The 25,935-nt window shown below is 29.6% G+C and overlaps 1 protein-coding gene across 3 annotated transcripts in view; it reads right to left on the minus strand.

Moving 5' to 3' along the window:
* Pka-R1 (protein kinase, cAMP-dependent, regulatory subunit type 1) overlaps nt 1-25,935 on the minus strand; it is a 139,049-nt gene that overhangs the window by 69,585 nt on the left and 43,529 nt on the right. The window contains exon 1 of one of the 3 annotated variants that reach the window (XM_016067129.3): nt 307-464. The exons of the other annotated variants lie outside the window; for them this stretch is intronic. Within the exon in view, the coding sequence (XP_015922615.1) occupies nt 307-309 (3 nt within the window). The 5' untranslated portion in view covers nt 310-464. Of the gene's footprint in view, nt 1-306; nt 465-25,935 lie in introns of those variants that run through there. 3 annotated transcript variants of the gene reach the window in all.

Below are 25,935 nucleotides of genomic sequence, written 5' to 3' on the forward strand. Positions count from 1 at the left end.
TCATAATAAACTAAATTCAACTTAGAGGAAAAGATGCTTTGTATGAGTTATTACTTTTGTCAACTGTAGAAAATATAATTACTAAATATTAAAGTATTGGAGCAGCTGTTTCTTTTTTTCCCTTTTTTTTTAAATATCTGGTGTATTTTAAATGATGGTTTCTACTTATCTATTCCAGCATGAAGTTAAAACTTCGTTCTTTGAATAAATTAATAGTTTTTATTTCAGCCATAGTACTGGTGTATCATATAGCATCAATTCATTCATAAACATTAAATTTTAAACTGCGAAAAAATCATCACTCACCATTCAAGAGAACTTATGTTTCCCAATGAATCAATTCTACTGTTTATTTAGAAAATTAACGCTTCAATAGGTTTCGCTATTTTGAAAGTACAGCCTACTTGCGATATTTATTTTCGAGAAAACGGTGTGTGAAAAACACATGACTGAATACTAAATGAAGAGATAAAAAGATGGTGACACACAGTAGAAATATTCATCTATGTCGACACAATAACATCATAATTTATTTCGAGAACCTTTTCTAAAGTTTGATAGATTTAAGTCATTATTAATTCACAGAGATTATACGCATAATTTATAGTCCGTGACAACAATGAAAATTCCCTTTACTCTTTTAAAATGCACAATAATTCGATTTGCTTGGATAATGTTTTGATCAAGGGTGGCGTATTACTTATGAACGTGTAAAACTTCTTTAAGTAAATGGGCAAGGGAATAATTTACGGACGCTATTAGTTCAACTGTAAATTATGTACACATCTATAGGTGCATATTTACAGTAAGAGTTTTATTACGATGAGTATTACCTTAACAATTTTAAAATGTATATTGATTCTAATTGCTAGGATACGGTTTTAAACTCATGGTATCTTTAAGAAATCTGACACACCTTAAAATTAATAAGAGCAAAATTTATAGGTCTCAGTAGAGCAATTATAAATTAGGCTACAAGTGCAATAAGTGCTTATTTACGGGTATAACTCCATAGATAATGACAACAATGAGAATAAAGTTGTAATCAAGGGTGGCGATAAACCTGAAAATAACTATTTGTTACATGGTAAGTCAACAAAAGAGGTGGACTTAAATTGATTAAATAACCGGTTACTTTTTCTCAGGGATTTTTTTTTGTTAAAAAATCACTTAATGATAAAAAAAAAAGAAGAGAAAAACAACAACAATGCAGAAAGACTGGGGAAAATAGAATTTTTATTAAAATGCCCAGTGTTTCGATTCAAACTTTTGATTCTGCAGTATCCATCAATTTGTGATGGACAGATTTATGCAAAAGGGAGTTTTTTTTAACAATTTATGTTTTAAATTTCCTTTATTCCTTTTTTTTTTTTAAAAAAATATTAATATATTTTAACCCACTAATTATTATGAAAAATATTACAGTAACATACAATGTGCCAATAATAAAAAAAAATATCATTATTTCGAAGTTCTAATCTATGCATTAAATGTATTTTGCATCCAGAAATATTTTAATCTCTTATTAAAGTTCTTTACATTCAGTATGTTGAACTAAATTTTTTCATAATTTTTTTTATTTTTGAATTAACTTTTTATAGTCGTAAATTATTTCTAATATGAATATTTTTTAACAAAATATTCAATCCAAGCTAAGTTTTCAAAAAGTGGTCATTAAATGAAAAGCATCTATCAGTATCGGTCACCGACTCATTAGGCTTGAGGAAAAAGTGGCTATTAAGTTATTGGAGATTACCGGCCACTGGCTCCTAACTGAAAATTAAAATTTTCTAGTCTAGGTGTCAAATCTCTTATAAGTGAGTGAAACTTCTTAAGAGGATGCTGTACCACGGGAGTCACGGCAAACTTTCTTTCATCTGCATAGTAATTTCAAAACTTAAGCATGGGAAAAGTGAGTCTATATTTAGAGTAAAATCATGAAGTAAACTCTAGAGTACACTATAAAAAATTTTTAAAAATATCGAAATGCAAATAAATTATGAAAGTATTACGTTGTGGTATAATATTCATAATGCAGAGTTAGTTAATTATTAGTGCAAATTTCATACCGATTTATGGTTGCAGTTAGTGTATATTTACATATATAAGCCGTAACTACAATGATAATATCCTGCGCCATTTTAAAAGGCTGTTAAATCGGATGCATGTAAGAAATGTCTCTCTTAAATCAGATGACTATTAAGTGTCATCGTAAATTCAGATAAATAGGGAAAAAAATCCTGAAATATTATAAGGAACCTATCTGTGAAGAAGCTTAAAAACCATTATAATTATAAATATATTTCCATAAAAGCTTTAAAATATTTTTTCTTGTTCCGACTGGCTTAGATGTTTAATACAAAATATATGATTAAAAATATTTCCAAAAAGCCTTGTTTTCCTATTTTTACTCAGTCAAGGGCAATTCTGTTATTTAAATAAGTGAACACAAAAATTAATCATTAACATGGTTGAAAGCAGGTTAATATTTCGAGGAAGTCGACGCCCATGGTTAAGAGCCGCTGTCCTGGCAATCAGCAAGTTGGCCAACATCCTGTGTTTGGCCACGATTAAAGGCGCTAAACACGCGAATAGTAATTGTGGCCAGGGGGATGGCACGTGTCCCAGAGGATCACGGATCCTTTCGATTTTGGCCGTGACTTTTGATATTTGAGCCCTAGTTTGGAATAAACAAAGATGATTTGAGGTGTTTGGGGAAATTCCTAAAATGTACTCGCTATACGATTTTCTGTTAATCTAATGATTTTGTCATCTTGTTTTATTTTTGGCTAACAAATGAGCTGAAAAATACAATCGGATATAAATGTGCAAATAACTGGTATCGAGATGAAAGCAAATACAATTATGCATTCTTTTTGTTGGGGAGAAATAGTTTATAATGCTGCAACTACAATGCATGTAAAGTAAAAAACTAATAATATTTAAGTCTTAAAACAATTATTCGGCCTGCAAATGAGTCGACCTAGGGGTCGAGTCGACCACAGCGAATGAGTAAAATAATATGAATTTATTGCAGATGATTAGGGAGAAGCGTTGTGCATGCAGAAGAAGAAGCGTAATAAGTCAGAATGTAAAATTTTAAAATCAGTCGCGTGACATATTTTTGAGAAACAGACAATAATTCATTAATATTGCCAAGAAAGAATATTATTTTTCATAAAACAGCTTTGACACACGCAATAAAACCTGAATTATACAATTTATTATGTAAATTAAAATCTTATAAAACAAACCAAAAAACTATTTACCATAATATTAATAAATATTTCACGCAAAAAGTATCTGTACACAGGAGAATAAGAAAATGTTTCGGAGCCGATGAACGATAGTAATAAAGGAGTTTTTGTTGAAAAAATAACTTAGTTGATTTTTGTTTTATTTTTGTGTGATTTTTTGTTTCTTAGCACACGACGTCATACAAAGGCAGCCTCTAACTAAATCAATTTCTTTTTCTACCTAATATTAGTACTTTTCCATATAGCTTTATATAGTCTTATTGACTTGATTTTAGAGCCTATTAGAACAAAATATATTTTATTTTGATACTTATTATAACGAAAATAAATACCCAGTCGGAAATATACTATCACTGTTAAAGAGTGTTTTCGTATAAAAGTGTAAGTTAAGTTGTAATATTGTTTTCTATTCCAAGTTTATTTTTGTTTTAACATTACAGTCACATTATAAACACCAGAAGTTGTTGTAACATAAAAAATCTGAAAGGATAAAATCTTGAATATCCAAAGTCATTAAATAGCGCGTTATTTAATACTTTTCGTACTATGTTGACCTTCCGTTTTTCCAATTTTATACGAAGTCATTTTTAAGATTTATTCATGTGTCAGTTTAGGGTATTGTTTAATATATTATAAAAAGTGATTAATGATATAGAGCCTGATAAAAGGGAGAAAAAAAATTTGGTTCACGTATTTCATAAGAATTAATTTTTTTTTAATTCTTACTTATGTTTCCTTAATAGTTTATTTTAGGTTTAAGTTGCAATTATAGATTATTAGTTACTATCTGCTTTTTGAAGACCAGTTTGGTCACTTTTCAAAATTATCTTGTATAATATATGAACAAAAACGAATGCACGGCACAACTGTATTTAAATATTCTAATTATTCAACCATTTCTCCAATCCTAACACCTTAAATATTTTTAAACAATATATTATCCAAATTTTTCACTGTCTAGCTGTTGCCCGTGGCTTCGTTTCGTATTTTATTTAAATTTTAACTATTTTCAAGGGAAGTCCGCGATATTGTTTGTTAAAGTTTTTTATGTGTTGAATTTATTAACAATTTAAAATCTGTCCGGCAGCCATTAAGTCATACAAATCACTGTAAAAATAAGTTCAGGACATTTCAGCATAGTAAGCAGCAAATGCATTAAGATAATTTCCGAGTGAACAATTCATGGATGGGGTTAGGGGCAGCTTCTGTTGTCAGAAACCTGGAGCACCAGCGGTTTCTAAATGAGATTGCTGACAGTTTGGCCAAAGCAGGTGCTGAAGTGGCCATTACGACTGTCGCTCCTCTTACTTTCTAAATGTAAGGCAAAGAGTATGGCCATTTGGACGGTCCCGCCGGTACACTCATGGTAACAGAGTAGGTGCCCAGGGGGCTTCTTGGCTCGGGGCAGAAATAGACGAGAACAAACTGCCATTACTCGTTTCCTCAGTGGACATTAGTCATCAATGACTTATAACGATGGTAATAAACACTTCGAAATTTGCACTAAGTGTTCTGCAGCCCAGGCCTCCCCTGACCATATTTTATCGTGTCTGGGACTTACCAGGCAGGACCTGGTTCAAGCTCCTCTGCTGGTGCTAGACTTTCTTAGAGTGAACGAGCTCATGGACCTGATCTAGCTCAGCTGGTCATGGGGATGAGAACAACAACAAAATAATTTCCATCTCTGTCGAGAGATGAGATAGAAAACTCATCACAATGCTTCATTACGTGCTGTACTACTTCCTCACGCACCTCTTCAGCCATACAACTCGTCTATCCGAGTATCATAAGATATATACTTGCTATTTAATTTTTTATTTTATAACCGTCGTTGAACAGCCAACCCAATTTTATGAATTTTCGACTACTAATGTTCAACTCGGTAGCCTTGTAATTTTGAACCCAATCCAGAAGACAAGGGAACTCCTGGATCGAGTATAGGAAGAAATTTGCCTTCGTGGAGGACTTTTTGATGGAGCTAACCCGAATTTGCGTTACATGGTGAGGAAGACCACGAGAACCTCCCACGGTTAGCCCGGCGGCAAGGGAACTCTAACCCATGATCCGTCTACCACTGAGGATATTTCACGTTATCACTGTGGTCGGTGCAAACCGGATGCGGAATTCGTATCGACTGGGATTCAAACCCGGTTCGCCTCATTGGATGGCGAACGCTCTATCCCCTGAGCCATCGCAGCTCATATACTTACTATTGCTTGAAAAAGGTGAATCCCGTAACCAGTCCATGATATGACAGTATGATAGCATGAAAGTATGGGGCACCATAGCACCGTTAATGCTTAAAACTTTTACAGCCATTTTAGAAAGAAGCAAAAATAAATATAAATAACTTCGAAACCAAGTCTTTATTTTTTATAAAAATACGAAATTACTCTTAATAAATACTTAATGTATAATTAACTATTTAAATAATTATCTTAAGACAATCTAATAAAATGAATAATAACTAAAATGATGGCGATAGATAGAGAAATGCTCGAGTTTATGGTGCCAAAGAAGAAAAATATATAAATAGATTTTGGTTCGTGTAGCCATGGCAACTGCTACTATAAATGATTTTCGACATAGGGAGTTGTTAAAAGAAAAAAATAGAAAGAAAAAAAGAAGGGAACTAATATTGACGTAGGGAATCAGTAAACCGTTAATGGGCAAAGTAGAGAATGTGCGAAACATTTAACAAACTTATAATTTCTTGTATGGTAAACAAAAATTATAAATTTCAATTATTAATTATTATTTTTATCATTATTATCTTATACTTTGCTATTTGTTGAAATTATAATTAATACAGACAGATAACCATCTTGCTACTTATTTACTTCTTCTTGGATACACAGTTAACAAAGAGTTCAAATAATGAATGTAGAAGTTTAGCCATAATAATTTCGTAGTTTTCGAAAAGTTAAAAAGTTTAGAAATTACAGCAGCAATTTGGGAGATGGAATATTTCATTTTGCTCACAATAAATCTTCATGTGTTAAGACGTGGCAAGTCTTTAAATATCGGGATCGAAGCTTAGTCAGGAATAATGTCATTTTAAAAATCGAAAAGCGCAGAAGAAAAATAATAATTCTTTAGAGAATTTCTTATTTACTAGGAGGCTTCGCCCCCTGCTCGCTGGCGCTCGCCAACCGCCGGAACTGCTTTCGCAGTTCATTTCGGATTGCTTCGCAATCCAATGCTCGCTTTGCTCGCTCATGGATACGTTCTTAACGTCTAGCTTTTGAATACTTTATTGAATACTGAAGTTCCGAAAACTTTTCACTGTAGAAAATTCGAAACCTGTACATTTCAATATTAATTTGAAATTGCAAACAGTTCACATGTTTTGCTTAATCACACTATTCTAAACTTCAGTTTTTGAGAAAAGTAACTGTTGTAAGTTTTGTTTTAAAGTCTTTCCCACCAGAAAGGCTAAAGCCATGTGTTGTAAAACAATATGAAATAGTAGTCTGCCACTGAACGCCGGATGAAAAGCATCGGCTTTGATGAAGATAATTTTGTATTTTTAATTCCCTGAAGGGCGCCACCCTAATGATATGGAATTTGTGAAATAAATGTGTATATTTTTGATTGTTGATGAAGCCCATCATTTAGTGTTTTCATCAGTATTCAGAAGCAGAACAACTATAAGTTTTTTATTTTATCACAAAAATATAAAATGTATAAAAACAAAGAAAAGAGTAAGAAAATGAGTATAGTCATAGAAAAAGTTAAAATTATAATATAGTATTTGCCAGTTAAAATAAAACATTTTGTTTAAGTCATTGTTAACAGTTGAAATTTCTCCGAGGCTATTCTAAACCTTAATTTTGTTCTAAATGTCAGTAAAATTAAGGTAGTATTGTTAAGTTGAAACACAATATTTTTAGTTTTGATGTCAGCAATACAATTCAATTTTTCACAAAAATTATTGTTTCCATTATTAAATTCAGTGTCAACAATTCAAATTTTTCTGAGGCAAAAACTTTTTCTGACCTCTAAATATTATTTTTTTATGTACACATTTCTAAATGTCAGTATTCAACCACAAAACAACTTAAAGTCCTCAAATTTAGCATGAAGGTGTAAAATGTAATGAAAGAGGGTCATAGCAATAATGTAAGTAGAAGTTAAGTTAATACTGTAAAATTAAAACAATATTTTTAATCAATGAGCCCAGTTCTTCAAGAAGCAATTGTAGAAGTAGGTTGTTTATTTAAAACTTTTTATAGAATTTCTTTAAGAACACAATTGTTAATTTGGGCATTTGGCGATACAACACTTTTAGAATTGAAGGATTTGTTACGTCAAGCGCTCAGGTATCATAATTTTGATCTAGTTGCGCTTCTATGTCATTTTGATTTATGTTGCTAAGTTAACTTTCAAAAAATTCTATGGCTGGCAACAGCATTTTTATTTAAGTTGTTTATTTTTATTTCTTTTAGAATTCGTTATTTTTTTAGCGAAATGTTTTTTAACCTAACAGAATTCTTTGCCGACGGTTTTCTCTATGAATGAAGAAAATAAAGTAAATATTTAACTGTTGTGAAAAGAATCTTATTTAGTTGTACAAAGTACTTCAGCCAAAATTTGGGAGCCACGTAAGAGAATTATATATATTAGATCAGAAACACATTATTAAAAGGCAGAATGCTTTGGTGTTTTCAAAACAAAGCAAGCATTGCCACCGGCGGAAAAGAAATACAGCCAAAATTTGGGAGCCACGTAAGAGAATTATATATAATAGATTTTTAATACTAAACTGTCTACTGGGAAAGTGATTCTTAGACGTTTTTAAAATTTTCATGTTAAATTTATTAAAAAAGAATAAAGCAATTTCTTGAGAAAAAGTATCTGACACAGTTTAAATTTTAACTTTATACGGAATATAATAAGAAGTAATTTTAATGTGTCATAAATAGTTTTCAACATTGGAAATGTCACCAATTATTGGTATTGCAAATGTCATATTTTCTATCTTCAAATTTACCAATTTTTTGAAAAAGAGCTTATGTTTTTATAATCGTACTAATTAAATACATAATATAACTATATAAAACATAAAAAAAGCCATCTTAAGCCACAAACATCACAAAATTATGAACAAATTTAAAGAAGTGTAAATCATTCCAGACCAGACCAAATCATCCCATCCCAGAAAATCATCTATCATTTATTCCCCTTTACACCGAAAGTCAGCTATCATCATTTATCTGGAACATTATCTGACGGTTATCATTTATAGCAGTTGCAAGCAGAATAATCAACCTTATTTGACTTCACAAGAATTTAATATAACAGTAGCTTTGAACGTTAACTAATGGCAAATTTTAGAAATCGTTTTTAAGATATAATTTTTGTTATATATAGCAGTAAATGCTATTTGGCTCTGAAAAAAAAATCAAACGAAAGGAATAGAAAAGGAGTGTGACGTACATTTTGGAAGTAATCTGAAATGGTCTTTGAATCAACTATAGTCTTTTAACTATTTAATTGTGACTTAGTTTTTGCGAATGCATTTGAAAAGTTAGTTCCATACAAAATGCATTAAAATGGGAAGTAAAATTTATTTATCTTGAATAACGAGAATGTAATAAAAACACAATTGGCAGTTTAAAATATTTAAGCAGTTAAAAATCAACGTCACGTATTGAATTAGTCAACATATTAAACCACAAATTGTGGAAATGCTATAAGCAATGACAGTATTTTAAAACTTAATCATGTTATCTAATCTACGCCTCTTTCCATTCGTTCATTGTCATCAGAAACGATTAAATGCAAATTCAGGGGAAAATAGTTTTCATTGTAGGTACAATGATTATAGTATTTAGTTGTCAGTAATACTCAATTGTTAGTTATATCTAGGGTGTCTGTATAACTTCCCAATAATTTAACAACTCTCTATATTAACCAATAACAAATATTAGATCTAAATTTTAAAATATGTAAGCAAGGAATTTATTGTAAGAATTTTTTTGCATTGATTAAAAAAATACATGTAGAGAAATGAATTTAACGTACAATCCGGAGTTACGTTATGAATTCTTACGGACAATCTAAAATGAATGTTAAAATTGTTAATTTTATGTACAATGCATTAAAAAAGCAATAAAATATATTTATTTGAATTATGAGTTGATAATAAAAGCAAAATTGTCAATTTCCAAATTAGATTAGTTAACATATCAAACGTCTTGTCTTATGAGGAATAAAAATATTCCAAAACTTAATTAGGTATGCAAATTCTTTCCTTTTATTCATCGTTCTTTCAGTATTGAAAGATGCTTATTCAGGGAAAAGTGATCGTCATATCAGGCACAATCGTTTTAAAGCTCAAGAGTTTCGTTCCCTTGTCCGCGGAGGAACGTGAAGAGGGTGAAATAATTTCGCCTTTCTCTATCGATCCCTGAATGCTAAAAATAACTTGAAAATAAAAGGACCGAATCCAATTCAAACGGGTTAGAAATAGGGGATCGCATTTATATTTTGAGCTAAATCTAACTATCGTTTGGGAAAAACTAATTTGGAACAACCGGATATTGATGAATTACTTTATTATCGTCTGTTTATCACGCATTGATTTGCTAAAAATCAATGAAAAATGAATGAATGAAATGAAAGCTTTAGAAGGCAGGACGAAAAGAAAATGTGTATGAGAGTTTATGGAAATAATATTTTTCGTCAAAAAAAAAAATTATGTAAAAAATAGCATCGAAACTATTAAATTCCAAATTACTTTATTATCGTTTGATGTTTATCATGCAATTGATTGGCTTAAAATCAATGAAAAATGAATGAATGAGATGAAATCTTTAGAAGGCAGGACGGAAAGAAAATGTGTATGAGAGTTCATAGAAATATTTCTTTTCGTCAAAAAAAAATTTACGAAAAATAGCATCAAACTATTATTAACCAAATTACTTTATTATGAATAACTTTATTATCGTTTGATCTTTATCACGCATTGATTGGCTTAAAATCAATGAAAAATGAATGAATGAAATGAAATCCTTAGAAAGCAGGACAAAAAGGAAATGCGTATGAGAGTTCATGAAAAAAAAATTTTTCGTCAAAATTTTTTTTTAATATAAAACAGCATCAAAAATATTAGATTCTAAATTACTTTATTATGAATCACTTTATTATCGTTTGATGTTTACCACGCATTAAGTTGCTAAAAATCAATGAAAAATGAATGAATGAAATGAAATCTTTAGAAAGTAGGACGAAAAGAAAACGTGTATGAGAGTTCGTAGAAATATCTTTTTTTCAAAAAAATTTTATGTAAAAAATAGCATTGAAACTATTAAAATAATATAAAACTTCAGGAATAAAAGCATTTTCAAATTTGAAGATTAATACTTTTGACTTTAAATACTTTGTGGCTGGGTAGTGTTTGATGACGATTGGGGCAACAGTGCGACGTTATTAATTCGGAATAAACTAAAAACGTGTAACCTCGTGCCTTAGTTTCGAACTATTATGGGAGATCGCAATATGAGGACCACTGGAAGGGCAGCTAAAAACTAAGAAATCGATGTGCAGAGTAATGTCCTAAAAAGGAAATAATATGTTATAAACAGTTTAATTATATTATTTTAATTATAATTATAACCGTCGTTGAGCAACCGACCCAATTTTATGGGTTTACGACTACTAATGTTCAACTCCGTAGCCTTGTAATTTTGAACCCAATCCAGAAGAAAAGGGAATTCCTGGATCGAGTATTGAGAGAAATTTGCCTTCGTGGAGGACTTTTTGATGGAGCTAACCCGCATTTGCGTTACATGGAGAGGAAGACCATGAGAACCTCCCACGGTTTGCCTGACGGCAAGGGGACTCTAACTCATGATCCGTCTACCACTGAGGATATTTCACGTCAGCACTGTGGTCGGCGCAAGCCGGATGCAGAATTCGTATCGACTGGGATTCGAACCCGGTTCGCAGCATTGGAAGGAAAGCGCTCTATCCCCTGAGCCATCGTAGCTCTATAACCAGTTTAAGAAGAAAAAAATTTGTTAAGATGTTTAAAAAAAATGAATTAAATAAACTAGGGCAATTTCTTTTTTTCAGCTAAATACTTTGTTTCGCCTAAATAGTTTTTACTAAGTATTTGATTTTGTAGAATGAATTAAACATTAAGAAATAAAATATAGCAGTTTCTATTAAATGATAGCTTTTTCTCGAGAGTAGTTTTGGTCTGAGATCTTAGACTACCCAATTAAAAAAAATCTTAATAACTAAATATATATCTCATATCTTATGCCATGTTGCAATGGTAATCATCTAATTAAATTTTTTAATTACTGTCCGTTCACAATCCTGTACCATGAACTACAATATAAGATCAATTCACGCTGACTTCATCAATATGCTTTTCTATAAGTTTCTTCAAGCCAAACGGGCACCTGCGCCCTCTATCAACACTTAAAGGAAATTTGTTAAATCAATTCGCAAAATTGCCAGCTCAATATTGGCGACCGAATATTTAGGATGGCTAGTAAGTTTTGTCTCACAAAATGCTGTGAGACAAAAAAAGTCTTGGTATTATTTACAGTTATTAAAAAATTAAAAAAATTACCTTGTTTATCCTGTAATTCAAAATTTTTTCGATTAATATTAAATTAAATTTTAAAAAAATAAATAAATAAGTAAACGTATTTACTTTTGCGTTGCATTATTCCTAGAAAAAAAAAAGTTTGTTAATTGTGTGCAAAAAGTAAATTAGTAATAATTAGAAATTAATAATAATTAATATTAAGTTAAATTAATAATATAAATAATATATAAAAAATTATAATACTATATAATAAATAATAATAATATAATTAATAATAATTTAATAATAATGTAATAAATAATATTTAATAATAATAATACAATAAATAATATCTAATATATATAATTCTCTTAGGTGGCTCCCAAATTTTGGCTGTATTTCTTTTCCGCCGGTGGCAAAGTTTGCTTTGTTTTGTTTACGTTACTATTTCTCTTACACGGCAAATCGACCAATGATTGCCGCTAAAAATGTCACATGCCAAATCTAGATGAGGTGGCTCAACATATAGCGCTTTTAAAAACGGAAACTGAAATAATCAGAGAGCATCAGCTGCGGCAATCTCATACTATTAAGCTAGGCAGAAGTGAGTAGTCTTTGTCGATAGATCTCTATTTTAGTATTTTGTTGAAAACGCTTTCTTTCACGAATTTATAAATTACGAATTTATTTGACGATTTTTGATTTATACAGTGAATTCGCGATAACTCGAATCTGATAGGACTGACGAAAAACTTCGACATATCGGAAGTTCGACTTACCGTTAGTTTCGGTTTTGGAGTTTCAAAATATTGTCGGATTATTTAATTAATGCTTATTAATTACAAATCTTCTAAATGCTTACAATATTTAAGTTCATTTTTCTGACAAGCTATTTACAATAAGACTGTTTGAAGCACTTTATGATACCCTGGTCCATCGGCTGCAACTTTGCTGTTGTGTTTGGCGAGAGAAACTGCAAGTTTACTGCTTTCAAATTAGGTAGATCACTATGCGCTGTGCATTTATCCATAAAGAGTATCAGTTTTCTTTTCTTAGCGAAGAATTTCCGATCCAATTTTCTTACATAGTCTTCAAATAATACTGATGTCATCCAAAACTTTTTGTTAGACTTGTAATCCAAAGGATAAGTTTTTACATTCTTGAAACATCGGGCATTTCGGTATTTTGCGATAGCAAGTAAGGGCAGTTTCTCTGTCCCAGACGCATTTCCTCCAACTAGGACAGTCAAACGTTCCTTGCTCATTTTACCCCCTGAGCAGTTTTCATCCTTAAACATCATAGTCTTATTTGGAAGATATTTAAAAAATAAACCCATTTCATCAATATTTAAAGCATCATTTTAACTGTATTGAAGTAAATTTTGTAACGTTTCATTTAACCACTGTTCGCATACTTCAAGAGGGACAGCTTTAGCTTCTCCATGAAGAGTGCGAAAGACATTGTGTGTGTGTTACAAAGGAAGGGACAAGATATCAGCTCCTAGGTTTTTTTTTTCTTGCTTCAAAAGATCCAAAAAAATCGAGTTAAAGGGAGTAAAATTCTAGTAATCGAGAATAATTAACATGAAATTGAAGATAAAAGGGTCGGGACCTCATAAAAGAATCGAGTTATAGTAATATTCGAGTTATCGTACTTCGAGTTATAGCGAATTGACTGTATCACGGATTATACTATAGCACATTTCTAATAGGTTTAACGAATTACATGTCATTTATTTGAAATCAAATTTATTTTAATGACTTAGTATTTACTAAAAAGATGTAACTTTTTTTAAGAAAAAGTTTTTATATGGATTTGAATGATTGTTTTGAATTCTTAGAATTTTGTGCATTTGCAATGTTCCTAAGTTAGTAGCGAGCGAAGCGAGCTTGGTTTGCGAAGCAAACCATATAAGATTGCGTAGCATATTCCGGGGGTTGGCGAACGTTAGCGAGCAGGGGGTGCAGCCCACTAGCTTAATAATAATAATATAATAAATAATATTTAATAATAATAATATAATAAATAATATTTAATAATAATAATATAATAAATAATATTTGATAATAATAATATAGTAAATAATATTTAATAATAATAATAATATAGTTTAAATATTTTCTTAAATATAACAAAATATTCAAACATCAAAATTAACATTAAGGAGCTCTAACTTTTATCCACTAGAGATGCATGGATGCTCGTGGCCAACTCTTCTATTTGATGTTCCTAAAAAGAGGAATATAGTGATCAAGTTAATATTTTTTAATAATATTAACTCGATTCAATTTAAATAAATTAATAAACACGTTGCCAATGATCACAATTGCCAGTAATGGATATAACTGTCTAATTTTTGGCAATATGTAAGTGTCTATGGTTTCAAACAAAAATCTCTATAAGTGGATTATTTAATTTCCATTTCCTTTTTAGAAAAAACTAATTTTTATTCCTCAATATCAAATACGTAGGAGAAATTGTATCTTAAAATTGTATCTTTGGCTCAAAAATCCTTGAACATCATCGATTTTGGAATAATGGTCACGAAAATTTCCATGACCGGCAGACACCCTAGTGTTGTACATTTTAATTCATAAAAAGAGGAACCTCATTAGTATGAAGCGTAATAATGCATTATTCAGTAATGCATCGAAAAAGAAAGACGTAACATTTCAGATAACACATCGATTGTTATTTGTTTATTTGGGAAAAGAAAAAAATGTCGCGATGGTGGTTCGAGCTAGAGAATTATTATGGAAATACCGTGACAAAATGTGATGATTACCACTTCAAAACACACGACTGACGCTTAATTTCGTACAGTAGTTAAAAACAATTGAAAAAATGTGTTTCTGGGCATGGTCATCAAATTAAAAGTGTGCGGCAATGTGTTAAAAAGGAAAGGAACATACGTAACCCTAGTAATTATAAATTAGGCTTTTAAAAGTAAACTGTACAAGTGAAGAAATAGTAAAATAGTGTATATTTAAAAAAAAATTTTATCAATTGATATTTTTTGAAACTAATTCTCTTGCTTTAATTTTTAAAAATTTGTCGTAATTTTGAAAAAAAATTTTTAAAAACAATTTTTTAAAAAACTATTCATTAAAATGTTCAGTTTTAAATGAAACGGATCTTAACTAATTTTAGCTGCATATAAAATTCAATAGATATAAGAATGTTTTCTTAAAATTTATATCTTGAAACAATAGAAATAAACTGCAACTACTCTTGTAGAAACCCGATAGAATTTATGCAAAAACAAATTATTTTGTATAAATCCGATCGCTATCTCTAGTTTTGAACTTAATTAAATTCATTTAAAATTGCTGAATGTATTTGGTATCTAATTACATACGAAAATCATTATTCTTCAAATTAATATAATTTATTATAGAATAACAATCCTAAATATTATATTTCAGTTTAGTTGCTGTTGAATATCGTATATTCTTTATCTTATATGTTTTTCTTTTAAACACAACATTTTATTTAAGCTTTAAATTCTGTTTCATTTACTTTTTGCTTCAAATTTTGTAGTTTGCTCATGAAAAAAGTAGTATTACTTCAAAGACATCTTCAAAGGATTGTTAATATAACTACGTTACTAAAGACTTTTTAAAACGATTTTATCAAAGTAAATGGAATAGCTGAAATTGAATAGCTTTCTTAAATAAATAATTTTATTTATTTTCTTCAAAGCAAAAACAAATTAATTTGATTTGTTTAACATAGAATTTTTTTAATTACTTTCTGGATAAAATTTTATATTAAAAATAGGTTTTATTATAAAGACTCTTGATTGTTTGTTATATAGTTACTACAAAGATATAAAGGATTTTACTTGTTATATAGTTACTACAAAGATATAAAGGATTTTACTAAAAATTTACTTCTTTAAGTAAAATAATTTAAAGTTAGTAAGTAAAGAAAAATATTGAGGATTTGTAATAATTAAGTAAAATATTTAAGGATCGCAACAAATGAGAAAACAGCTGCTGGCGCACAAATCTTAATTGGGTTTTAAATAGAAGGTTATCGTTAACATTACAACAGCTTTGCACAAACTTTAGGATAACGTAAAATGTTTCATTGTCAACTGGGATTTAGTGAACAAACGTCTTAACTAAGAAGCATAATACGTCTAACTTATAAGCTTATAATAAAAACTTATTATAAAAATTGCTAACTTATAATAAAAATTAACTTAAAAGCGTTTCTTCTCAACTAACGACTTTCAATTTTCTCCGAGAATAAGCAGATGTTGGGCAGTTTTAATTCCAGATTTACAATGATTGATCACGATAATGATTCACTAGTTTTAGATAATGTCTACTTTTTTTCATCTAGAATCTAGATCCGTGGTCCGTGACTTCTTAAATTTTTTTAAAAGGGGTCCATTATACCAAAAAGGTCAAGAAACACTGATCTAGATAAAGAATTCTACAACTTTTAAAGTATATTTTTTGTTCCATTTTTAGCACTGAATAACACATAAAGCGTTGATAACATAACATCTATTACACGTTAATTATTAGTTAAATTAATACAAGAGTGGCAGATATTTTGTGGTTACGAAATAGTTCCTGTTTTATCCTTAAATCCAGATTATTTTTAAGAGGGAAATTTGAAAAATTATATGAATTTCCTATCAAACTAATGGCAGAATAAATTTGTCTCCTATCATCAAACATAAATGAGACTGAATTATAATTGAACAACTATGTAGAGTGTGAGTGATGACAAAATAATTAAACCAAACAAAATATCTTTCCGCTAAAACTAATAATTAATAAGCAACATTGATGTCACTTTTAGTTAGGACTCTTCATGGATGGGTATTGATTGAATTATATTAAATATTTACTTAAAAGGCTTACTACTTTGACTTCGTTTATATTGAATTAAAAGCGATAAAAAGGATCTTCCATCAATAAATTTTTAACATCGGAGTACCAGTTGAAAGGTTAGTAATCAATATGTCGATAATATAAAAAGTTTAGTGGGCAAACGTGTAAAAAGAAAATTTATAGAGCTTGAAAAAACAACTTTAACACGCACACAAACAGGAAGAAGCTATTTATAAAACATTTTTTGTATTAAAAATAAACTTATTATATCGGTGTTCCAAAAGTGGCCAACGATTTGAAAAATCAGTTAAAGAAAAAAAGATCGAATTGTACAGTTTGCTGCTTTCTGTGCAGAAAATCAATAATTTTATTACCACCAAGTACAAAATTATTTAAGAATTTTAGGATAAATAGAGTTGCTAACTAAACTGTACTATAAATAGAATATGAATCACAAGGTCACGTGATTTTCCCACTCTCCACATTTCCCCTCTCTACATTACCATTGTTTCGGCAAATCGTGTTTCAACCCGACGACAATACGTTCCAGTAAAACGTTGGAATATATTGGTATTAGGTGCAAGAAAGATTCGCCGTAACCATGGTACCGAAGAGGGGTAAAGTTTAAAAAAAAACGTGTTACCCCGAGATGCCTATAGAAAATCTACAAACCATATTTTTCTGCTGTGTGTCATACCAATTAGTTGTTGGTTATTTAGAAAATACTTTTTAATAATCTTTCCAAGTTCTTCCCTTATCCTCTTTACAAACTTAGAAACGAATTTTGAAATTGGTTTGAATAAATTATCTAGTTTCCTAGACATAACGCAGCAAACCATAAATGCATTATTTCTCTTTTTCAAATCATTGGCTATTTCTAGACACCTGGTTTGGCTTGGGTAAAATGAATTAAAATTCTACATTTTACTACCTTAATTATAACCCCCACTCCTAACAGTATGCACATTGCGCTTCTAGTAGGTCTCTCTTCTCATTGACACGTGAGGAGCGTAATTTATAATAATCAAACACATCTTGACCATAAGCTTTTACCTGGCCAAGAATAGTATATTGAAATATATTATGTTAAGTTATGCCTGACTGAAAGTTATGTCAAGTTAGGTAGAATATCATACAAGTAAACAAAAATTACAACAAATAAAAAATGAATATTAAATGGAAATTGTATGATTGACCAAAAAATGGAGGAACACTAATTGACGCATTCATTTCACAGCACACTTATTGGCGATCATTATTGGCGAGACATTATTGGTGCAATGCACCAATCCTTCTAAAGGGGGAATAAGATGTTAGAAGCGCAATTCACTAGGTTTTAGAAAACTATTAGCGCAATTCACCGGGCGATGTAAAAACGTAACTTCCAATTTTTTTTCACTTACAAGTTCGGTACACAAGTTTACTTACAAGTTCGGTAATACAAGTTTTTTATTTATGTAATCTGATTTGGCGCGTTAAAATGAGAAACTATGATAATCAAATGATGTATTACTATTTCGTTCTCAGTTAACACTACTAAATAGTTTGAAGCTTTATGATGATTACTGAAATTATCATGAGAAAATTATTCTATCGAATAAATTAATCCTTCTTGAAAGCACATTGGATTTTAATCTTTGCCTAGCGTAACTGATATAGTGAAATCAAAAATTTTTTGCACGCAATCATAAAACTTATTAAACTAAAATAATTCCGTGTAAAAAATTCTTTATAATTATTTAGTGTTTTTCATTATTTAATTTACTAATGGTTGAAAATTTTTTGAATCGTAAGATATAAAAATATTTACACCAATTTCACCACTTTTTGCACCCATTAGTAATTTTAAATGATAAAATCCGAAATTTTAAGGGAACCGGTTGAAAAGTTCTTGAGGAAAAAAAAATATGACTGACATCTTTGAGATGAAGCTTAAAATAATGAAGTGAATCAAAACATTTTTTCAGGCAATCATAAAACTTATTAAACTAAGGATAATTCCGTAAAAAATAATATTTATTATGGTTATTTATTATTCTTTAATATTTAATTTTCTAATGATCGAAAAAAAATTAAATGTAATATATACAAATTTATACACCAATTACATCACTTTTTACAACCATAAGAAATTTAAAACGATAAAATGCTGTAAATTAAGAAAATTGGTTGAATAATTTTTGAGGAATGGAAAATTAAAAATATAACAGACATTTTTGAGATGAAGCTTAAAATAATGATGTGAATAAAAACATTTTTCAAGCAATCATAATACTTCTTAAACTGAAGATAATTCTGTAAAAAAATATTTATATTAGTTATTTATTGTTTTTTAATATTTAATTTTCTAATGATCGAAATTTTTTTTTATTCTAGTGTATACAAATTTGTACACCAATTACATCACTTTTTACACCCATAAGTGGTTTTAAATGATAAAATGTTGTATATGAATAAAATGTGCATATGGAGAGAATCGGTTGCATAGTTCTTGAGGAATAAAAAATTAAAAATACGACTGACTTCTTTGAGATGGCAAATTAAGGAAAGAGTGAACATAAAAGGGTTCAAACTTTCAAACAATACCTAGCTTAAACTGGCCTGGATCATATTTTCCAGATTGTTGCTCCTCACCATTTTTTTGTGTGATTAAGAATACAAATTCTTTGAAAATAATATACATTTATTTAGAGAAAGAATATTTTTATATATGATTTTTTTAATTTAAAATATAGTTAGTTCTAATTACTTACCATACCTCAGGGTAACCCTTCGGACAATAAAGATTGAGGTCTTTTTATGTGAAAATTCGATTATTATATTAAAAATTATAAAAGTGTTCTGTTTTCAACGCGCGCTGTGCATTTTGTTGAATTATGTAGACTAAAGAAAAAAAGAAATGCATAAAAAAACAATGATTGAATCAGTCTCATTGTTATTCGTTACAAACATACATTTAATACACTAAAGACATTGTTTCACAAATAAAGAATGCACCTGATATTTTTTTTAATGAAACTCCAATTAATTTCAAATAATGCTTAAAGGTTTTTGAAAAACAGAATTATTTTTGTGACTTTTTGAATATAAAGCGTTTTATTTTAACAAAAGAAGACATATTAAAAAAAATATTGAGCAATTGAACCTTGGAAAAATAATGGCGAAAAAATAATTTCAGTGCAGAATTTTAATGATATCTATAAACAACAACGATCGAAACGGAAAAAGAGTAAAAAAGGATATCCTGCATTATAAGATATTTGTTAAAAGCAATACTCAGTTTGCATGTTTCCATTTAGAAATTTTAATGACGATTTTATGTCAGGGAATTCAAAAATTTTCTGATATAAAAAATAGTTAAAAGAAGAAAAAAAAGCAATTTCTAAATAACAATTGGTTCCAAAAGGAAAAATATATATTAGTTAAAGGAATAAAGTAAGCTTCACTTTAGTCTTTTATAGTTATAGTTAATTTTCTGTAGAAATGTCCTGGTTCTAAATGCAGTCTAAGCGCGTCTGATACTTAGTATTTCTTTAATCCTTACACGCAGAATTTTTATAAAACTTATTTTTCACTCTTTTTTTATTACTTTGTATAAATTTAGATCAAAATAAGTGAAAAATATTGAATTAGCATTTTAATAATTTATGGTTACGAAATATAGCATAAATCACTGGCGTCTTTTTCTACGTTAAAGGTAACACTTCCAAGCAATAATTTCTCGAATTTGCACTTTTTTTTGGTTATTAAGATCTAAGAGTAATACTTATTCATCATTGACATTTCTTTAATGTACAAAATCAATCACTGATAAATTTTTTTAATATGAAAAGAAAAAAATTTAAAACTACTTTTTTTGGAATTTATATTTTAATACAAATATAATTCAGATAATCTAACAGATTTTTCTTATTAAATACTAGACTGTTTTTTATAAGTAAAAAATACCAAAATATATTTTTACTTGTAAATAGAACGTCAGAAAAAAAAAGATTTCAAAGGGACACAGGTGTCTCATTTGCGTAAAAGGGTTAACAAGAAGAAAAAAACAAAAAAAAAACAGGAAGTTTTGTGAAAATTCTAGTCGCTACCGAAAAATAATATTATTTCTGGTTATAAAAATTGATTTTATAGTTTATTTTCCTGTAAATTTGGATAATACACCAACCTCTTTTTTTCCACCTTTAACATTTAAAAAAAGCGTTTATTGTTGAAGCATTCTTGACAAAATACAATTCCAAACTTTTACAGAACTAGATAACACAATAAAAAATATTTTGTTCCATACTTTTGTTAAATTTATAACTACTTCTGAACTTAACTAAATAGTCTATTTCGAAATGAATACAATAAACATTTAACCGCACCACTGAAAAAGTTTTTTCTGCTTTTAATTGGTTTATTATTTGACTTAAAATTTATACCTGAAAATCATAATATGTTTTAAAAACACATATCAACTTAACATAAGAAATTTAAACATTAACATGAATTTCTTAAACGTTTTTAACAACGTAAACAAAAATATATATAAAAGGAAATACACTAAACTCAATGGCGCGACAGCCCATGGAGGGTCAGGGCCTATTGTGCTCATCCCAGTTTTCTTGACCTTGGGCTCTGGGGTGTAAGAGAGGATGTTCCGGTTGGGTGACCAACCGAACGCCAGACACTCAACTGTCTAATCTCCTTGATGCTCATTTTATCGAATCACTGAAAGGATCAAAGTCTGATGAGTGAACCTCACACGGCCGGAGGATAGAACCCAGGACCTGTGACACGGGAACAAGGTGCTACCACATTAAAGGAAACAAATAAAAGAATAAAACTAAAAGTTCGTGCAAAGTCACCCTATTTCTGATAATAACATTTTTACAACAACGTGTTCCTTAGGGCCAGAATAGCCTGGTTGATAGGGCACTGGGCTCATGTCCAAGAGCTCGTGGATTCGATCCCAGCCGGCCGAAGACTTCCCGTGTAGTAAATGGTGACTGATACACGTTAAATTTGTCGAGTAGCAAAGTCCACCATGTTCCCATAGCAAATCAATACCTCTGGGGGTATTGATCCAGGAGTTTCCTTGTCTTCTGGATTGGTTTAAAATTACAAGGCTACGGAGTTGAATATTAGTAGTCTTAAACCCAAAATTGGGTCGACTTTTCAACGTTATATAATATATATATTCCATAGTATTGTCTTAAAATTGTACAAGTTTCATGATCTTTCACTGATAGCAGTACTGTACGCAGAAGCACGTAATTGTCTGCACGAAAATTTCAAAAGGTCTAATTTTTATTCAATAAATTAATAATTCTTATTTCATAAATTATATCTCGCAGATAATTTTCTTACTTAATGAATGAAAAAATTAGCCAAGAGCATTAGTTAAACTTTGTCTGTCTTAAAAAGGTTAATTTTCTTATTTAATAAATTAATTATTCATATTTTATAACTTTTATCTTAGATAATATTCTTATTCAATGAATAACAAAAATTAACCATGAGTATTAATAATACTTTATCTTAATTAATTTAATTAACTGAGTTTCAAGATAAATGAGCTAAATCTCTAACAAGGAATCTTAAACCTTTCAATTAGAAGGTTACGAAAGGTATTAAGTCCGTAATTTACCGGCTTAAGAAATCTTAGGCATTCTTAACGTAAGGAAAGTAATAAGATAAAACCCTATGCATAGTTATATTTAATGAAAAACCCCTATTTCTAATCCAGCCAAATAATTTGTTATTTCAATATATACAGATGATACTTTCTGTCGAGTTTACGAAAATATGAATAAAGAAAATTCATCGTTATTACTTGCCAATTACTTAAAGATGTATGAACTACCAAGGTATGTAGATAGGTAACTTTTACTGTAGTAGGATAAAATATTTGTGCAGATTACACTGGAGTACAACTTATCTTTTTTTATTGCATTTATAATTGCCTTCTTCGGGTGTGGGGATTTTAAAAATGAAATTAGTTTTACTCCTAAAGCTACAGATTTCATTTTAAAATGGTATTTTTAGTCTATATTTTTTCGAAGTGTACAAGTTTAAAAACGTTATATATAACAGGGAGCTGCACAAATATTGCAACAAAATTTCTAGGGGAGTTTGGAAGCACCAAAAGGATTAAAATTGCACAGAAACCCATGCCCAGAAATGTCGTCGTACACGGCTAGGGGAGCTTCACTATTATGACTGTTCAGAAGTATACGAAGAAACAGCTCATGATAGGGAAGTGCTGCAGCGGCGTATGACTACATTTCCGGGTATGGGTGCTTATGCAGTTTTAACCCGGATGATATGCCCTAACTCCTAAACTAAACTAGAAGTTTGTCGCAACATTGTTGTTATTGTTGTTCATTTACGTCACACTAGAGCTGCACAATGGGCTATTGGCGACGGTCTGGGAAACATCCCTGAGGATGATCCGAAGACATGTGATCACAATTTTGATCCTCTGCAGAGGGGATGGCACCCCCGCTTCGGTAGCCCAACGACCTGCACGCGAAGTCGAGCACTTTACGATAGAACAGTTTAACGAGGACCAATACCGCACACCCTCGGTCCCTACGCAGACTGATCCAAGTGGTCACCCACCCGCTCACGGACCGTGGCCAGTGATGCTTGACTTCGGTGATCTGCTAGGAACAACGTCTTAACGATCAGTCCACTGCGGGACGTCGCAACATTGAGAAACGATGTGTTATATAGAATGTTTGTTATACATTTCCACAAAAATAGACTAAAAATGTCATTTTACCACGTTTATATCAACTTGCCTTCGTGTATGTCTGTTCGAGTGGAATTTCGTAATCGATTTTAAACTAACTTCCCGACTAGCTACAGACTTCAAATTTGGCACATAGTTCAGAATTGGATGACAATGCATGAAAATGAAAAAGAAAAAAGACATACAAAGTAAAATAAAATTAAAGAAAAATCAATATTTTCGCTATTGTCTTTTGTTGTCGATTCGATTATTTCAAATTAGTGTCACATGTCAGTTGAAAAGTTTCGTGTACAGTGAGTGAAAAAATTTATATTTTGGAAGTCAGTACAATAAAAATCATACTCAAAATAATATTTTTAAAAACCACGTTAGCGTAGTGGAGAATAGTAATTAAAAAACAAAAATTTGAAAAACGAAAAACGTGGGGCGCATGAAATACATAACAGTACATGTACACATTTTCTTACTCTTACACATGCAGAACCACATCCACATATACATCCACATGCACATGCATATACACAAACATATTCCACATACACATCCTCATTCAGATTACAGATGCACATACACATATTCTCATGAGCACGCATACTGTTACTGCTATGTATTTTATGCGCCCCACGTTTTTCATTTTTCAAATTTTTGTTTTTTAATTATTATTCTCCACTACAAAAACGTGGTTTTTAAAAATATTATTTTGATTTTTTTAAAAAAAAACTGTTAAGTAGAGAAACCAATTGCAGACATAAAAGTATGCATGTATGTGTTAAAAACTCTCATCTCGGAAAACAGAAAAAAAACTTTTGTTTTTGTTTCCCAGAGTTATTGTTCCGAATATGATGTTTGTTTCTAGTTTTAGGACAATTAATAATTTAAATTTTTATCAATGTAAAAACGATTAAATTTAAAAAAAGTATTTAATTTTTATGAAACGTTAGTAAATTTTATGTTAGATAATTGGGGTAAAAAACTTCATTGAAACATTTTGGAAATAGTGATTTTGACATGTGTGCTGCAGAATATAATATTCTCGAAATTTATTTTGTTAAGATTTTAACACAAGCGTAATAGTAATTCAGAAAACAAAATAAACCATAGTGAAAGATAATTTTTAAAATAGCAAAGTACCAATTACTAATTTTTCAATCTTAGTTCTCTTTTTACAATCCAAAACAAACTTTTGAAGATTAAAAAAACTGTGTTTCTAAAATATATTGCATTTGAAACAATAATACTAGTATAATCTTATTTAAACATTCATTTTCACATAAAACAATTAGCAGGAAAATATATTATACTCCTGTATTAGAATAATTGGTTGCATTACAATAAACAATCCAAAATGAACAAATGGATAAATATGTAAGCAAATGTAATTTTAGTTATCCGTTTTTTGTTTATTTTTCATATCTGTGGTGATTAGGACTGGGCTATAAATCGATATATCGCGACATATCGATTTAACGCCTATATCGGCAAACCGATACAGCAACTTTCATTCCAAGCGATGCATCAGAAATCTGATTTAAGCCGTCGAGTGAAGAAGACGATATAACGATATAGCGATATAGCGATACACGCAAGGATTTTCTCTTACGTTCCGATGCCAACTCGCGCTGTGGAAGACGATATTGTTTCGTTATGTTGAGACGGCCTTGACTGATGAGGGGTAGAATCAGAATCACTTTTGAGATCTTATATCGTTATATCACATGTTCGTTTTCGCACCTTCGCGATTTGAAATCGTTTCTTGTAGATTATTTTCAATGGGATTAACTTCGTGATCGCCGTCGTAACCTTGTTCTGAACGCAATCTATTATTGAAAAGAATTTATAAAGAAAAGTTTCTTCATTAATTAGGTAAGTTTTTTATTTATTTTCTGACAAAACTTTTTTTATATTTTTAAATGTGAAAATTATCGGAAATCTAATTTAAGGCACCCATAAGGAATTAAATTACAAAGTAAATAAATTTGTTAGGTTATTTTTTTACTTTCTTTTAATTTATTAAAAACCTTTCGGATAAAACTTCTAATAATTTAATAGGCTTCTATTACTGATTTTAAATTTATAAATCTTGAGTTGTTTTTATTTTTAGAAATAAAGTTAAAACAAAACTTATTTTTTGGACATAAGTCAATAAACTTTATTTGTTCGAAGGAATTTGAAAAGCTTGCGAATTTTATTCATTTCTTTTTTTTTATCAATTACTACTTCATTTTATTAGAGAGTAAAATCATTATTTTTTTTTTAATTTTCGTTTTATATTATTAGTTAATTAGCTAAATATATTACCGAATATCACAATTCTTTTGTTTTTATTTTTAAGAATTTAATTAAGAAACTTTGCCTTACTTTGTTTTTCGTTCGTTCATTATTTAATTTAATTTAATTATTTATATGAAATAATAATAAAAATAGTGTTTAAGAAGCATTTTTTTTCTAAAATTTATTTAGCTCTTTGTTTTAAGCATACAAATAATTTTTTAACGAACTTATTTTTTAAATTTTGTTCCTATGCTGTTAGGTAAATATATTGAT

This window comes from Parasteatoda tepidariorum, chromosome 9 (genome assembly GCF_982258835.1).
Source record: "Parasteatoda tepidariorum strain Cologne lab strain chromosome 9, Ptep-v5.0, whole genome shotgun sequence".
NCBI classification, from domain to species: Eukaryota; Metazoa; Arthropoda; class Arachnida; order Araneae; family Theridiidae; genus Parasteatoda; species Parasteatoda tepidariorum.